The sequence below is a fragment of the Eptatretus burgeri genome, chromosome 16, assembly GCF_056783735.1.
Source record: "Eptatretus burgeri isolate ZD-2024b chromosome 16, Ebu_testis_v1, whole genome shotgun sequence".
NCBI classification, from domain to species: Eukaryota; Metazoa; Chordata; class Myxini; order Myxiniformes; family Myxinidae; genus Eptatretus; species Eptatretus burgeri.
Window position 1 is genome coordinate 6,034,576 of NC_140976.1, and position 18,444 is coordinate 6,053,019.

An 18,444-nucleotide genomic window follows, 5' to 3' on the forward strand; every position below is an offset into this window, starting at 1 on the left:
CAATGTCAAATTACACCACGTGATTCAGGAGGGTGATGGCTTGTGCTGATTAGATTTTGGTCAAAATTGGTCAACGGTCAAGGTCACCGTGAGGTCAAACATTCGATTTTTGATTGTTTGGTACAGAATCATCGTAGAAACTTCTGGTTTCCGTCGCTACCTTCTCGAGAGACAGCTTTTATTAGACAAGGTCAGAGGTCAAGTTGATGATTTCGTAAGTACCAGTCCATGACTGCTTGTTTGTTTGTGTGTGTGTTTGTGTGTTTGTTTGTAGGCACGATAACTCGAGAACGGAAGAAGCTCCCATTCTCAAATTACACCACGTGATTCAGGAGGGTGATGGCTAGCGCTGATTAGATTTTGGTCAAAATCGGTCAAAGGTCAAGGTCACGGAGAGGTCAACATAATTCCATAAATTCATTTGGAGAAATGGAGTATTTTTGCTTCGCTCGACGTTACGAGTTCGTTTTAACTTCGATTTTAATTTTGTCTTCGGTTTTTGCGATCGCTTAGGATGCTTAAAACTCGGTTGTCGAAATTCTGGTAAAAATCGGATGTTTTGGAGACGTTTTAAGATTGTTTAAAAATATTTCACTCACCGCGTCACGGGCCGTCACGTGGTGCAGTGCGCTCGAGCAGACGCGTCGTTGAGTCACGTGTGGTTTTGCGTGTGCGCGCTGACGGTGTTTTCGATAAAGATGGTGTTTAAAAGTCATTTTTTTTTATCTCAATAAAGGTTATCGTCGCATGCCTGACTCGCTTCGCTGTCGGATTATGTAAAGATTGTTGGTGGATTGTCGAATATTACGGTTTTGTGACTTTGATAAAATAATATTAAATAATTGCGTGGAGAAATGGAGATTTTTGCTTCGGTCGACGTTACGATTTTTGATGGTTTGGTACAGAATCTTTGTACAGAAAAGAAACTTCTGGTTTGCGTGGCTACCTTCTCTCGAGACAGCTTTTATTAGACAAGGTCAGAGGTCAAGTTGACGATTTCGTAAGTACCAGTCTATGACTGCTTGTTTGTTTGTTTGTCCGCACGATAACTCGAGAACGGAAGAATCTACCAATGTCAAATTACACCACGTGATTCAGGAGCGTGATGGCTCGCGCTGCTTAGATTTTGGTCAAAATCGGTCAAAGGTCAAGGTCGGAGTGAGGTCAAATATTCGATTTTGGATGGTTTGGTACAGATAACTCGAATGGAAGAAGCTACCAATGTCAAATTACACCACGTGATTCAGGAGCGTGATGGCTCGCGCTGCTTAGATTTTGGTCAAAATCGGTCAAAGGTCAAGGTCGGAGTGAGGTCAAATATTCGATTTTGGATGGTTTGGTACAGATAACTCGAATGGAAGAAGCTACCAATGTCAAATTACACCACGTGATTCAGGAGCGTGATGGCTCGGGCTGATTAGATTTTGGTCAAAATCGGTCAAAGGTCAAGGTCACAGTGAGGTCAAACATTCGATTTTTTTTTGATGGCTTGGTACAGAATCATCATAGAAACTTCTGGTTTGCGTCGCTTCCTTCTCCAGAGACAGCTTTTATTCGACAAGGTCAGAGGTCAAGTTGACGATTTCGTAAGTACCAGTCTATGACTGCTTGTTTTTTATTTTTTGTTCATGCCATGAACAAACTTTGGTACATATCAGGTGATGAAGGTTGTGGTCAAGTTTCATCAAAATCATGTGTGTAGTTTCAGATAAGAGGTAAGTGTTTGTGGATGGATGGATGGATGGGCCATCCCACAAGCATCCTGGAACTATGTTCCAGGTGAGATAATAAACGAGGCACTGCAGACAAAGACCATGTACCACCATGAACACAGAGACGGATGAAACAGAGAGAACAACTTATAAAGTAAATGGGACAAATTTAGCAGTTTATGTGTGGAAATAGAAGCCCAAAGCTATTATAAAGAGAATCCAAAAAATATAACGACGAGGACAAAGACCGAGATAGAGGCAACGGTTGCTGAAAACAAACTTAAAATAGAAATGATAGCAAGGAATATAAAATAAACTAAAAATAACCTATTACGAAGTAGCTTGTACATGTTGATGTGTTTGAGCCTGGGGAGTAACTGTTGAAATCGATCTGTCCAAGTTCTTCCCGACATCTTTGCTCTTTGTTCCTTTCATACTACTTTCTCATTTTTTCACAATTCTCTTTATTCATTCTAATTCTTGCTTTTTCTTCTTTCATCTCTCTTTCATTTTCTATCTTTCATTTTCTATCTCTCTAAGGAGAAGTGAATTCTTGCAGAAAATTTTCTGTAAGGCTCACTTGGCTGTGCCGGATGTGCTTCAGGGTAGGGGAGTAGTGGATGAAACCCGAATCCTCTCCAGGTTCCTTCTGATGACTCCATCTTTGCTCTTCCGCTTGATTGTGTTTGTACTATATAGTTATGCTGTGTGGACTGCGCTTCCCCGCTGATGGATCTCTGGTTGCTTGTACACTTTAATGTGTTTGAGCCTGGGGAGCAACTGTTGAAATTTATATATCCAGGTTCTTCCCGCCATCTTTGTTCTTTCTTCCTTTCATACTTCTTTCTAATTTTTTTCACAATTCTCTTTATTCATTTTAATTCTTGCTTTTTCTTCTTTCATCTCTTTTACTTTCTCTTCCTCTCTTTCTTTATCCATCTCTCTTCGGAGAAGTGAATTCTTGTAGCAATTTTTCTGTAAGGGTCACTTCGCTGCACCTGGATGGGTTTGAGGGTTGTGGAGTCGCAGCTAAAACCCGAATCCTATCCAGGTTCCTCCTGATGACTCAATCTTTGCTCTTTACTTCTTTGGGTTCTTTCATAGTCTTCCATTTGATTTACAAAGAGAGAAAGCAAAACCAGTTGTTTGAAAACAACCCGAAGAGATTCCACCTTGAACGAAGGAAACAAAAGCAAGATTTAACAAGTCCTCCTGAAAAGTATAGACTTGAAAACTTTTTGAAAGGAATCTATGAAGACCCAAAATAACCAAATAAGGAGGCAGATCGGATCCAAAAATTGGAAAAGAAAAAGCAACACCTAAAGGAAATGCCCCCATCCAGTGATAATTAATAGATGAAGAAGAGCTGGAAGAACAACTTGCAAAAATGCCAAACTTTAAAAGCCCAGGCTCGGATGGAGTTACAAATTTCTGGCTAAAGCAACTAGATGCTCTCCACAATCACGATGCTCGAGCATTCAACAAACTTGTCCAAGGGGAGGGGTTGATGGATGAATGCCTCAGAGACGGTACACCATCCTCATCCCAAAATCAGAGGAAACCCAACTACTTCACAAGTATAGAGCAATAAACAAAATGTCTACCACAACGTACAAACATCTGACGGGAATCATTACAGAAATTATGTACCACCACCTAATGGAAGTTGGAGGTCCAGAGGCAGAACAGAAGGGATGTAAGAGAGGATGCTATGGAACAATAGACCACCTGCTTATAAACAAGGCTATACTTGAAAACTGTAAAACCAGAAGAACCAAATTGTCCACAGCCTGGATAGACTCCAAAAAAGCTTTTGATAGTGTTCCACATTCATGGATGATCAAATGTATGCAACTGTACAAGATCAACCCACCAATAATCAAACTGATTGAGAAAGCAATGGAGCTGTGGAACACCACATTGATACTGCAATACTCGGAATTGAAATACCAGGAGTGAATATACATCGTGGGATCTTCCAGGGTGATAGCCTTTCGCCCCTCCTCTTTTGCTTCGTACTGGACCCCCTGAACAACCTCGTCAATGAACAAATTGGTGAAAGGGTACTCCGATGGCATTCAAATGGAATTTTGCCTCTGTAAGTGTGCCAAGTGCACATTCATAGAGGGTAAATCAACAACAACAAACAACATAAAAATCGACCGAGATACAAAAATACAGGATCTAGAAAACGAAGCATCATTCAAATACCTTGGAGAAGAAGAGGGCCATCAACTATGTCTCAAACAAATGCGCAAAAGAATTGCCAAGGAATATGTGCATAGAACGAGGCTGATCTGAAAACATCTCACCCCAAGAAACAAAATTGAAGCCATAAACCAACTAGCAATCTTCTTCTTCTTCTTCTTGTGTATGGCAGCTGAGCTGCCGGGGTAGCTATCATGTCTTGGAAGCGCGACTGTGTCGCTGAGGCAGTGCCCCTCTACCAGTGCACACTGGTACTCATTTCTCCGACTTTGGAAGGATGACACCAACGAGCAATACCAGTATTCCAATACAGCTGTGAAATAAACTGGTCACTAGCAGAAATCAACAAACTCTATCTCAAAACAAGGAAACTCCTCACCATGCACAAAATGTTCTCCAAAAATCATTTAATCCCGAGAAAGTACCCGCCAACACGAGGAGGAGGTAGCGGCCTGATGGAACTTAACCAAGTGCAGAGAATGACATGTCGGACTGGCTGAATACGTGAAAAGTTCAACAGACTACAGAATCCTGTTTGTATGGAAACACGAAGACGGCAAGCCAGAGAAAGTATCCCAAACACACCTTTGGAAAAAATTTCCAAAGACAGGTGCAAATTGAAGATGCCAAACTTTAATAAAAGCTTGAAACCAAAACAGCAACAAATACTGCCCAAATTATTGCAAAAAAGAAATATATAAAGCGAAATATCAACAGATATACACTGACAACTGAGAGAATAACAAAAGAGCAGGAAGATATGGAAGATATAAAAAAAAGAAAAAAAAAAGTTGGACAGATTGGGTAAAGACAAAGAATGATCATTGGACTGGCTAAGAAGAGATCAACTTAGTTGGGATGAAGAAGAAATCACTATAAATGTCCAAGAACAGGAACACTACACAAATGGCTTTCAGAAAATAGCAGGACTGAGTTACAATCGGACAAGTGTAGGTTCTGCAAGGTAGAAACAGAAAGGACGAGCCACCTCCTATCGGGATGTAAAAAAAAAACTCATGTCAAAACAACTGTACACACAAAGGCACAACAATGTATGTAGAGTAATCTATTGGCACAGTTGCAGAAAACTCATGGAAACGTGAACCAAAAGCGATAATCGAAAACAAGGAAGTAACGCTCACGTACGACCTGATGATCCCATTGAGCGTGAACATCGAAAACAAAGCATTGTGAAAGAAAAAAAAAACGAGCTCAAATGAGCTCAGATCCTCGTCCTCTTAATGATGACGTCATACAAACGAATATGACGTCATTGTGATGCATCAGGTTTGCGATAAATTATCTGTGCTAATGCCCGGCTTGATTCCCACAAACAAAGTTCAAACAGCTTGCCTCGTTTCGGAGATAATGGTATCGACAATTTCCATTAGCGGCGATATTATGACGTCAACTTTTTTTCTCGGAAGAATTTCCAAATTCGGAGATGGTTACTGCCTGCGTGTGGGCTTTCTGCATATACGTGGCAAGTTTCACGAAGATCCGATGAAAACTCTGGGTTGTGAAACAAAAAAGTCAAAAAATAGGAATGACGTCATAAAAATTGATATGACGTCATAGTGATCTATCATATGTGCGGTAATTCATCTCTGCTAATGCCCTGTTCGATTCCCGCAAACATAATTCAAAAAGCTTGCCAAGTTTCGGAGATAATTTTAGGCGATTTCCATTAGCGGAGATATTTTGACGTCATAACTTTTTTTTCTCGGAGGAATTTTCAAAATCGGAGATAGTTACTGTCTGTGCAGGGTATTTCTACATATATATACCAAGTTTCAGGAAGTTTTGATGAAAACTGTCGGCTGTGAAACCAAAAAGTCGACAAGAACAACAACGTGAGTAAGACTTAGAGATCCTCCATGAGGATCTAATAAAAAATGGCATTGTTAATTGAGGTATCAGTTCCCAGCGATTTGGGGCTAAACAACGCAGAAATAAGAAAATGACCAAACACCAAGACCTACAAAATGAAGTGAAAAGATCTTGGAATATGAAGAGTGCCAAAACTGTACCATTGATCATTGGAGCAATTGGAATGATGAAGAAGAACCTTACAGAGGTCTTAAACCCATCCCTGGGAATATTACTCGAAACGAACTGCAGTTTGAAGCTCTCTGGGGCTCCGTGACGATCCTCAAAATAGCTCTCGGAACAAAACTTCACAACTAAGTCCATGAATTGTGACACCCCCCCCCCACACCCCTCCCGTTACCGAAATGGATACTTCGAGACTTGGAATTTTTTTTACTTTTATTCACTGTTTCATGGCTGTACTTTCCTTCTTCACTGTCCCCATTTTGTTGCAATAAATCCTGTTTATTAATGATATATATATATATATATATAGATTGATTTTATTGTCTGCGGGCTCCATAGTGTGTATCAAATTGGCAAATTAATTCGTTAGACAGGTAAGTTGGAATTCCCATCGAGACGCTTGTGAAAAGCAAATTTCTTGACAGTTCGGTCGGCAAATTCACCGTGATCATGTGTTCTTAAACACCGATTCACGCCAAATTAACCAGCGTACGCTAGGACGATGTTGACCCTTACCTACCGGCGGTGTGATGGTCTTTGAAAACTACAACCGTTTCACTATATTATTTTTTTATGTAATATATTTAACAAATCATTCACTGATTATTTTTGTTTATCTTATGATATAATATTTCTGTGTTTCAGAGGTGACGAATTGGACAGCTGCGAATCGGAAAATGACTGAAACAATGAAAAGAGAAGTGGAGAGACTAACATCCATCCATACATGTGATGAACAATGTCCATCAAGTACAGAAACAGTCATGTAATTATTCATGTCCTCAAGGAAATCTGGAGGCCCAGTTCACCACCAGTTCATTCTCGTGAAGATGCTTTTTGTCATCATTGCCTGCTTTTGAGGGCTTGGATTAAATGATGACAGATGGGAAGAGATTACAATGTATTTATTACCTGTAAAACCTGGAGATTTTTCCAATGAGGATGATGTGTGTTGAGACTGACTTGGGCAGATTGTGATGTGTGAAGAGCCGAGGTCGGCAACCTGCGGCTCGCGGGCCAAATGCGGCCCGCGAGCTCCTCCCATGCGGCCCGCGGCGCCTTGTCCGGATTTCCATTAGGTGCGGCCCGCGAAACATTTTTTCTGAACCGACCGCAAATTTAACATATGTGGACATATGATTCTTCCACATATATCACAGTCTCTCTACGTCACGATAAATTATTTTCGCTTCCAGTCCACTTAACTTGGTCTTAAATATTTTTTCGTTGTTGTTTCATATGGCTGAAGGTCTTTAGGTTCAATTTTCAATTACATTTATTATCATTGATTTTAGGTGTGTTTGTTATTTTTCGGGTTGGCAGGGGGGTGCAGCCCGCGAGGTGGCCCAGTGGCCTGCGGCCTGGTTTAGGTTGCTGACGCCTGGTGCAGAGTGTGACAGACTTATGTAGAGTGTGACGTGTAGTGACTGTGACGTGTGTTTGTGTGTCAAGAGTGTGACGTGTGCAGAGTGCAACGTGGGTAGAGAGTGTGACGTGCGGTGTCGTGACAATTTTGACCACCTCAAGACAAAAAAGCTCGGAACAAGTGTGTAACTACCCTCAGGGGAGCCACAAAACAACATCTTTCTAAGCTCGAGTCTGAACTCTCAAACCTCTCTCCCTCCTCCACATCCTGGTGGTGTCGAATCAAATCTGTTTCTGGTGTATGTCCCCCCTCCATCACCTCCTTTACCTCAAATTGACGCACTGCTGATACCGCACGTGAAAAAGCTGAATGCCTAAACTCGGTGTTTGCAGCTAAATCTTGTGTCTGAAACCTATCGCTTTCTGTATCCACCTTATCCAGTCGCACCCAACTGTCCCTGAACCATGTCCTTGTTCTCTGACAAGGTGGAGAGCTTGCTGTCAAACCTCAATTCTTGCTGTTCTATTCACCATCTCATTTGCTCAAGGTCATGTCATCTGCTTGGAAATCAGCAAACATTACTGCCCTGCACAAAAAGGTGCTAAAACAGATCCCAGCAACTACAGACCAATCAGCCTTCTCCCAATCATCAGCAAGGTTGTGGAGTCCATCATCGCTTCAGGCATTAAATCCGTCCTCTTCTCCATTGGCCTGATTTCCGATCATCAATTTGGTTTCAGACCAGGTCGCTCTACCCTGGATATGCTGCTTCTGCTCTCCCAACAATGGATGGAGGTCCTCAATGACAGACATGAAAACCGAGCCGTATCCCTGGACATATCACGTGCTTTTGACACGGTCTGGCACCCTGCCCTACTCACCAAACTCTCTTCCAATGGTAATCAAGACCATCTCCACTCATGACTCGCAAACTTCCTCTCCTGTCGCAGTCAACGTGTGGCCCTAAATGGAGTTCTTTCATCCCCTCTTCCTGTCCAGGCTGGAGTTCCTCAAGGTAGCGTTCTGGGCCCTGTTCTTTTTCTGGTTTTCATCAATGATCTCTCTGACTCTGGAAAATCCTCTTTATCTCTTTGCTGATGAGTACACCCTCTGCCGTACCTCAGACCGGCCAGCAGCAGTTTCTTCACTCTCTGCAGATCTGAGTAAAATCACAAACTGGTCCAACACGTGGAACACGTCTTTCAATCCTGACAAATCTCACACTCTCATTATGTCTCTCCAAAAGGACCGTTTGGAACCCCCCCCCCCCCAATCTACTTTCTCAACAATCCTCTTGAAGAAATCCTTTCTTTCAAATTTCTGGGTCTCACTATCTGCCATGATCTTTCCTGGGAAAGCCACATTTCAAACCTCGCCTCCAAAGCCAGTCGCCGACTGGGAATCCTCCGTCGTGCAAAGTCCTTCCTCGGCCCACGAGAGCTCCTGACCACTTACAAAGCTTTTGTCCGCAGCCTGATGGAGTACTGCTCTCCCCTCTGGGCTGGTGCTCCTGCCTTTCACTTTTCTCGGCTTCACGCTGTGGAAACCAAGGCATTTCGGATCATTGGCATCTCCCGCAAAGAGGCTGAGTCTTTGGGTCTCTCACTCTCTCACCGCAGGTTGATCGGTGGTCTTTCTGTCTTCTGCCGTCTCCTCTCCGATCTCGCCCCCCCCACCCCCCGCTCTGTCTGCGATATGTCCCCACCATATTTCCACAGGACGCTCAAGGTCCGTCAATAACTCCCTTCTGGTAAAACTAACAAAATCACGAATCACTGCTCACCTTCACTCTTTCATTCCTCTTTTTTCCCCACCTTTGGAATAAACTCGCACACTCTGTTCAATCGCATTCTTCCCTCCAGGCCTCCAAATCCTCGATCTTTTCGACCCCCAATAATCCACCCAAGCCCACCTCCTTCAAATTCCCTGTTTCCTTCCTGAAAGTCCCTGTAATGTCCATGTTGTATTCCCCATGTTCCCTGCCCCATCCCTCTCCCTTCCACAGATCTAATATCTCTGTTCCCCACTGTTTTGTCCTTCCCTCTCCTGCCCCTCTTGTCTCATGCCCCCCTTGATGTGCGTTGTGTGTTAGCTCTCGTACGAGCCTCGACAAGGTACACAAAAAAAAGCAAAATGGCATTTTACTTCATTATAAATTCAATTAGCAATTCAGCTTCTACAGTGGGGAGAATGTGACGTGTGTGTGTGTGTGTGTGTGTGTGTGTGTGTGTGTGTGTGTGTGTGTGTGTGTGTGTGTGTGTGTGTGTGTGTGTGTGTGCGTGCGACAGTTTTGTCACATGTTTCATTAGATACAATGAATACCATCATTAATTGATTGAACACGAGAATTGTATTCCTTAATTTATTACAGCGTGTGCGCTGGTATACAATTGCACAGAGTTTGAAATGTCCCCGGTGTCCCCCCCCCCCCACGCGCCTCAAGTGACAGCCAATGACGGCCGTCCGGTAGATGGCAGTGCGTAACCTGGACGGAAATGGCGACAATTGACGGAAATACCCGAGTATTCATGGGCCGACAACTGACGGAAACAATTGACGGAAATACCCACAACTGACGGAAACATCCAAAGAGATAATAATAATAATAATTTGCCGTTTTCTGCATGAACTACACATGAGATTCACACAATACTGCCTTTTTTTCAATGGAAATTTGTGAAACTAATGTGTTATATATGTGAAAACCATTGAATTTATTGCTTGACGGAAAAAAAAACCAAGAAACGCTCCCCTCTCATGTACGAACGAATGAAAGACGTCATTTCCGCCCACCATGGCATTTCGCGCCGAACGCTGAAAGCTAAGTTCTTCTTATGCCATCATTCTCTTTAATATTAGCCATAAACAAGTGTTTCGTCATGCATTAGTAGTTGAAATTTACTTACAATAATAACAAGATTTTTACATTTCAAATATTAAGTACGCTTTTTAATTGTTTTTCAACTGAAAAGCATAAATTGCATATTTTAACATTAGTGTACTCATTTGCTTCACCACACATGCTGTATTGAAGGATTTCACTTGTTGCATTTCCCTTTCTAGTTTATATTTAAGTTTTATTTATCATGAATGTCGTGCCATGGGTGATGAATTACCCAATCTTCTCTCCTCCTCCTGTTATGTGTGACATCTGTGCCGTAATCCAGCAATTTCCGAAGAAACCCTCGAAAGCCTTTTCTCCTTCGATCATGACGAATGAACTGTTTACATGTTGATTCCTCAACATTGAACATTTTCCAGTGGAGATATCGATTGTAAAACGCAGGGTTTTCATTCATTAATACGTTGAAGCATTAGTGTTTACATTGCTGAGTGGTATGTACTTTAAAAATGTATTTCCAATGGTGTATATGTTTTGATTATGTGACGTGTGTAGAGAGTGTGACTTGTGGGTAGAAATTTATATGCACCCCATGTGCTGTGTGAAACACTTCACGTGGTCCTCGATCATGCACAAAGCCCCCAACCCATTTTTACTGTGCCTACGTCCGACTGCTGCTGCTGCTGCACTTTTTGTGTTCCAATTCCAATGAATAAAAATCGATATTTTTTGTTGTATAACAAAAACAGGGGTCCTTCCTTGTATGAATTATTGAGTCAATCACCTCCATGGGGTTTATCTGTTTGCCCATGATGCTGAATTGTTATTTACTGGCGGAGCACCCGCCCGACGGGCGATCGTGTTCCAAGCATGCACAGCGTTCTTCTGACGCATACCTTTATTTGGGCGGTGTATCGGTAATGATGGCTCGATATGCCAAAAAAAAATCAAATAACTTGGGTTACGTGCAAGAAGAAAAACATTCCTGCTGCTTATAATTCAAAACACTTCATGGCACTGGAAAATGTGGGGACAGAATACTGTTCTGTACATGGTGGAGACTTGTAATACCCTTCCCCACCTGGAGGCGGCGCTACATCCGATACACGTTCGCATGGAGAATTAGCATCCCCTCTGACTCACCCCCCCCCCCCCAAAACAACCGGAAAAGATAAAAACTGCCCGATACATTAAACAGGGTCATGCTGATCCGATGTAACAAGTCTGGATGTAATTGACCCAGAAGTATAGGAGTAGTAGCGTGACAAACAAATGAAAAACCACTCATAGAGTGACAACTTTGCGGCACGGCACTCGGTGGAGCACATCCCTCCGCCAGGCTGAACAGTTTACGTTTTGTATCTCACCGATAGGTCTGATCTGAATCCGGACCTTAACCAAAATCGAATCGGCTTGTTCTCGTCACTTAACCAACTCATCTACCCAGTTTTGTCATTACTCGTCCACAATTTTTGAGAACTCATGCTCCACATAGTTTTTGGCCCCATCTCTCATTGGTAAGGAATCACTTGAAAAATTATCAGATCTTCACAAAAATAAAATCGGTTCGTCCTCGTCATACACCTAACCCGAACACCAAGTTTCGTGTGAATCCATCCATAACTTCTTTTGAGATATTGTGCTATATCCCGTCTCATTTTGGCCGTATCTCTCGATGGTGAAGAATTACTTCAAAAAATTCTTGTATCCAGATGCGAATCTTCAACAAAATTTAATAAATTTGGCCTCGTCATACACCCAACTTGTCCACCAAGTTTTGTGTGAATCCATCCATAATATAACCTTTTGAGATATCACGCAATATTGTTGTGGACTGGGTATCGGCTGCGAGCACGACCGCTAGGTGGAGCAGCACGGTCGACTCTGGTGAACTCCCGGAATCTAGATCGTACCGTCCGGAAAACTCCGAGGGTACGGGTCCCTTACCGGACCATGAATCATCAATAATTCTACCACGTGGTACAGGGTTATTTGCCAATCTTCAAAATACCGAGAGATCCACGTGGCGACCTACCGAGTATTCACACCCATGATGGAACTCATACGAGTTGAGCCGTTCGCATGCCCGACCCGTGTGCAACCCAAGCGGATGGTTGCCGAAGTCCCGTCGGTCCAAAGTACATTTACAGCGGCAACAGCCTTTGTAATTCACCAACACGCGCCATGCTCAGCCAATGAAAGAAACACAAAAACGAGCTGATACATTTAACAAATAGGGTATTTATTAACAGAAGGTGGGGAAGGAGGGAAGCACGTAAGAGCCGAGTTATCACAACTAATAGAGAATGCAAATTTACACACAAGCACTTAATTCCAACTTAAAGACAGGCCCACAGACAGACGCACACCCAAAAGAAACGGACCCAAAATGGTCTTTATTCGACTCTCCAGCCGAGGAGGATAGTCCGGCTGGGAGTGACGACAGCTGGCTACCTGGCCGCGAGCACGCAGCTCGATGTCCGCACCTTCCCGGAGCACCAGTCGGAACGAACAGACCAAGGGCAGCCAGACGCAGACCATGCCAGCCACGAGATGAGAGGAACCGGGAACCAGAGCACGCCAGCGACGAGATGCTTTTCGCCCAGCCTCGAGAGGCGTTTTGAATGGGCGGGAATTCTTCCTCTCTCACTCGAGCTCCAGCAGATCCACACGATTCTTTGCTCTCCGTTCCTTTTTATCCCTCTCGGGCGCGGCCAAGCGAGCCAGTTCATGACCATATTTGGGAATGGAATTCCATCCCCGAACGAATTCCGAACACGCCCGCATACCAGCGAGCGCGCGGAGAATGCCGGGAGCAGAGGGTTGTCGCTGTGAAAGCGAAGATGGCGTTGTTGTTGTAGTTTGAGATGTAGTAGCCGTCGTTGTTGTTGTGAGTGATGTAAAAATCCTAACTATTAAAATAACTCACAGCGCATGTACATTTATTCACCCATTAAACGAGGGCCGGGGACCCTAACTAAATACACATACTTACCGATATAACTGTTCTATAGGACCTGTATATTGAGTGCTTATGGGTTCCAGATTCATCACACTACCCCCTCCCCTTTTTACAGACTCGTCCCGAGTCGTCAAATTTTTGTGTGACCAGCATGTGTAAGTTTTCCCCCAGTACATTTTACCTTCGGATCCCTGAGTGCGACATTTTTTTCATACATGTCTCAAAAATAAATAACCTAATGCGCTGCGAGATCCCCGATGACATCACTCGCGCACCGAACCTGCGCGGTTTCCCGTGCAGGCCAGCCCGAGCGTATCATCTCGGAAACCCGCTCCGCGAACAGAACACGCGGCATGCAGCACGTGGAGCTTAGCACACGCGCCCGCATGTGGATCCGTCCGTTCCAAATTCCAACAACACTCGCCGTCCACGCGGCCGGCTTGGGTCCGACGTGGAACGTTCTCGCGCCGGATCGATTTTGCGCAGACAAGCGCGTGCAGGCCGTGCGCGAAGTGCGCCAGGGACCCCGTACGAGCCGTCGCGCAAACCCGACGCGGTAACCAAAGTCGCTCTACATGGCGCAGAAGGCTCGCCACACCCATCTCCCATCTGGACCGGTCCATGGACCTGCGCCGAGAGTAACCATCTCCGATTTTGAAAATTCCTCCAAGAAAAAAAAGTTATGACGTCAAAATATCTCCATTAATGGAAATCGCCTAAAAAATTATCTCCAAAACTCAGCAAGATTTTTGAATTCTGTTTGTGGGGATGGAACAGGGCATTAGCAGAGATGAATTACTGCATATGTGATTTATCACTATGATGTCATATCAATTTCTATGACATCATTCCTATTTTTTGTTTCACAACCCAGAATTTTCATCGGATCTTCGTGAAACTTGCCACGTATATGCAGAAAGCCCACGCGCAGGCAATAACCATCTCCGATTTTGAAAAATTCTTCCTAGTTATTTTATCCAACAAATGAGAATTAGTGATTAATCTGCAGCATTAAATCAATCGTATTGTATAACCTAAATCAATACATACAAATCTTTTTTCTATCAGAGACAAAGTATCACAGAATATAGCAGAATACCTTGTAAATTTCACTAGAACCCCCCTCCTCCCTAAATCGCTCCTCGTATATTCAATGACGTCGCATGAACGAGACGAGATATAAAAGCCCTGCTTCCATGCTTCTAACTCGTACCTTGAAGCACTGCTTGTGCTTGATATTGAACAGAAATGTTCTCTCAGAATCTACCTGGCTTAATCTCCTTGTTGTACTTGGAATCCTCCTGGCTTAATCCCCAGGTTGTAATTGGAATCCTCCTGGCTTAACATCCAGGTTGTACTTGGAATCCTCCTGGCTTATTTGTTTCACAGCCTACAGTTTTCATCGAAACTTCCTGAAACTTGGCGTATACATGTAAAAATACCCTGCACAGACAGTAACCATCTCGGATTTTGAAAATTCCTCCGAGAAAAAAGTTATGACGTCAAAATATTTCCGCTAATGGAAATCGCTGAAAAAATTATCTCCGAAACTCGGCAAGCTTTTTGAATTCTGTTTATGGGAATCGAACAGGGCATTAGGGCCCTGTCACACCTTGATGTTTTAGCCCGCAATGGCAACGTATAAAATTGTATGTAAAATGTTGGAGTACGCTGAAATTTTGATGTTTTTTTTTTTTTAAGTTTTTGGCGTATTCATAACGTGTTGGTCGTTTGCATAACATATTAGTAACGGGCACAGAACGTTTCGTTGTGTTATACATAACTTTTACCAACGAATGCTTACCTTGTGGTCGGCGTTCAAAACTTATGACAAACGATAGTTTAACTTACCCTTTGCGCGGTATACGTATCGCCGGCGAACTCGTGGCGTAGCCAGTTAAGAACTTGCCGGACGCCGATTGAAATCAAAACTGCCTGAGAATTTGAAGTGTCAACATCGCAGTCACACCTTGACGATTTTGCCAGCGTATGCCATTCTATGAAAAATGTGTTTACAACGCCAGGTACACGTCGAATATGCTATAGGTAAGTTGTGTATACGTTTAGAGTATGCTCGAAATCATTGAAGTACGCTGGCATATTACCTCGTCCGTTTGATACGTCGTGAAATTTCAAGCATGCTGAAAATTTTAAGACGTACTCGACGTAAGGGTCACACGTTTCGCATGCGTTGGCATCTGTTCTGAGCATGTTCCGTGATCGTTTAAACAAGGTGAACACACGTTACTTGTAGGTTACTTATAAGTCGAAGCACGTCAAGGTAATGGCCAACATACTTGAAACCAAATTTCTAACCGATGAGTAACGTGCTTTGAACAAATGAGTAGCGTCAGCTTAGCCTATGTTTAACGTGCTTGGAAACTATGAGTAACGTGCATTGAAATTATGTATAACTGGCCTTGAACCAATCACTAGCGTGCTATGAACGTAAGAGTAATGTGCGTTTAACCGATGAGTAGCATGTTTTGAACCTAAGTAAAACGTGCCTTTAACCTTTGAGTAACATGCTATGAACCTTTTTGTAATGTATGTAAAACGCACATTGTCGTATGTAGACAAATTAAATTGACGTCTTCCGGACAACCATAGAACTTACTGAAAGTGTTTCTAACTTACATCTACCGTGTACTGGCGTATTGGTAGCGTTTAGGGGAATTGGTATATACAAATGGGGTTCACAATAAAAACCCATCATTGTTCCAGACTCCATGGTGAGTAGATGTGAACTCCGGTAGTATCAATAGTAGCAGTACTATTACTAGTAGTAGGTGTGCGTGACAGTAATAATAGTAGTAGTAGCATTGGTAGTAGCTGTATGTCTGTCAGTAGTAGTATGTGAGCGTGATGTGGAGGCTGTGGGGGATGATGGATCCTCGTTGCGTCAACGAATAGGAGAATACTTTGCACCATTGTTCGATGTTCTGTAAGGGCTAATTTTTTTTCCTCATTCCGAAGATGAAATATTTCTTTGTTTTACTATTGAAATTATGAAAAAAGACTTTGACAAATGCATAATGTACTAGTAATCAACACAGAACGCTTTGATAACTTATAGATTAGTTATACCAACGCTTGCTTATCGTGTTTTAGGCGTCCACAACCAATGCCCAACGATAGTCTAGCGCATGCATAACGTGGGAGCGCATCGTTTACGATTACGTGACGTTTGCTATCCATTGACTGCCACTAAACTATTTTAATAAACGGCTGTCACTCGCCTATTGTTTTTGGACGCTGGTGCTCGGCAATTGAAATCGTTTCCATTGAAAGAGTTAAATCGCTTCCACTGGACTATTGAAATGGTTTAATAATAATGCTTGGTTATCCTTGGACCCACTCTGGCTCGCAGCTCGTCGAACATCGCTGGGGGCATTCGCAGGAAGTTGATGAAGGATGCATGGTCCTCGTTCCGGAGTTCCACCAGGAGCTGGTCATATATGCCGTAATGGCGTCGCCTCCCGATCCTTGGTCTGACCCAGTTCCTTCTCCTCCGTTCACGTCTTCTTCTCCCGGCTCTCTTGGCACGCAACTGGTGCAGCGTCAACTCGATGAGGTCATGTTGATGTTCGAGGACAGGTAGGTATTGTCGTCTCAGCCTTGCCGTATCCTCCATCTCTCGGAATGACATCGACATGTACTCACCACGGTCTAAAAAAAAGACGGGGTCTTCCTGCGAAGCCCTTTTTTATATACTGTTGTGGTTGACGAAATTCACAAACCACCATTCAGGGCCCTTAGGTGAGATATCTCTGTAAGTATATGTGTAGTTAGGCCCAAACCCGTTGTTTAGAGGGAATATATGTCATTTATGCGGGCTGCGACCCTTTTAGATAGCCGTTTTTCTTTTACTATCTTTATTTTGGACCAGCCGCCATTACTACCACCACCAACCACGTCTCAACAGCCATCGCACAACAACCACCAACCACAACGCCGCTTCACAACAACAGCCACGACCTTTACCGTCACAACTCGCCACCATCGCATCACCACCATTCTTGCGCCACTTGTGGGCACCGATACTGGACTCGTGCAGGGCGCGCACCGAGCAGCGTGTTCAGAAACATCACAGACTTTCCGAAGAAAACGGATCAAAAACGACTCACGCCCACTTCTGTTCCGTCCTATCAGTAAGCGTGGGGCGATTTGGCCCCGCCTCCAGGACGTTGGAGCGTGGTCGCTATATGCAAATTCATGGATCAAAAAGCATTCACGCCCACTTTTCCTCGGTCCAATGGGGAGCCAGTTAGAGGTGAAGGGTCGGAGGTAAAGGGTCAAAGGTGAAGGAGCGAAGCCACGGGGCATATAAGGAGCCGCGTTCGTCAGTTCGCAGTTAAGAGTGGGGAGTTCGCGGAGCCAGTGAAGAGTTGGGACGAGTCAGGAGAGGAGACGGAGAGGGCGATCGGACGAAGCTGTGGAGAGGCGGCGGCGGCGAAGGCGGTTGAGGGGGTGCTCGCGTCGGATTCGGGGAACTGCGGAGGGAGAGGCCGGCGGCGCGACCGAGGTCGTGGTGGAGACGCTCGTCGCGGGACCCGAGACAGGGAGATATCCTCCATCCCCCGAGCATCAACAACCCCCCTCCTGTTTCCCCCCGCGCTGAGATAGTGCGACAAGGGGGCACCTTTCCCACCCCCCTACCAGACACCGTCCGCGAGGCCCGCGCAGTCGGGGCGCCACCGCCACTTTGCGTCTCATCATCAGACGGGTAGGCCCGACGCGGTCTCGGCCCCAGGCCCGCCTACCCCCCTCATCCTTGAGGGTGGTCCTTTTCTTTTGCTTTGGGTATATGTGTTGTCGGCGCCGTCTGTGAAGTAAAATTGTATAAGTGTTGCCGTGTGCTCGGTAGTCGGATAGCTCTGCATTGTGTTTCTCTTTTATATTTGCTTTTTGTGTAATATTGTGTTTCTTCTTCTTTTACATTTGCTTTTGGTGTAATTGTATATGTGTGCTTTCCGTTCATCGTGAAATAAATGTGCTTTATGTTGAACTGTTTTCCCACTTCGCTTCGTCTTTTCCTTTATTGAATCTCCATCTTACTTCACGTAAAGGGTTGGTCGTGGGCTAAAACGCCCGATAATTAATCGAACCGTCGAGGCCGACTATAACACCGCTCGGTTATCCCGATAGTACGGAACGGGTCGCTTAAAGTGGCCCGTGTCCGAAGTCGACCTGCGGCGAGGTGCGATCGCCCGGTCTACCCTCCGTGTGGGTACTTAGGTAGGTCGAATTTGGCGAGCAACCCTATCCCACGCGGGGGCCGATTGGCACGATCGTGGTG

The 18,444-nt window shown here is 44.2% G+C and overlaps 1 protein-coding gene across 1 annotated transcript in view; it reads left to right on the top strand.

Moving 5' to 3' along the window:
• Positions 1-9,662, top strand: part of LOC147010390 (muscle M-line assembly protein unc-89-like) — a 182,299-nt gene extending 172,637 nt beyond the window's left edge. The window contains exon 14 of the mRNA XM_085860349.1: positions 6,621-9,662. Coding sequence (XP_085716475.1) covers positions 6,621-6,660 — 40 coding nt within the window. The 3' untranslated portion in view covers positions 6,661-9,662. The remainder of the gene's footprint in view (positions 1-6,620) is intronic.
• The last annotated feature ends 8,782 nt before the right edge of the window (positions 9,663-18,444 follow it).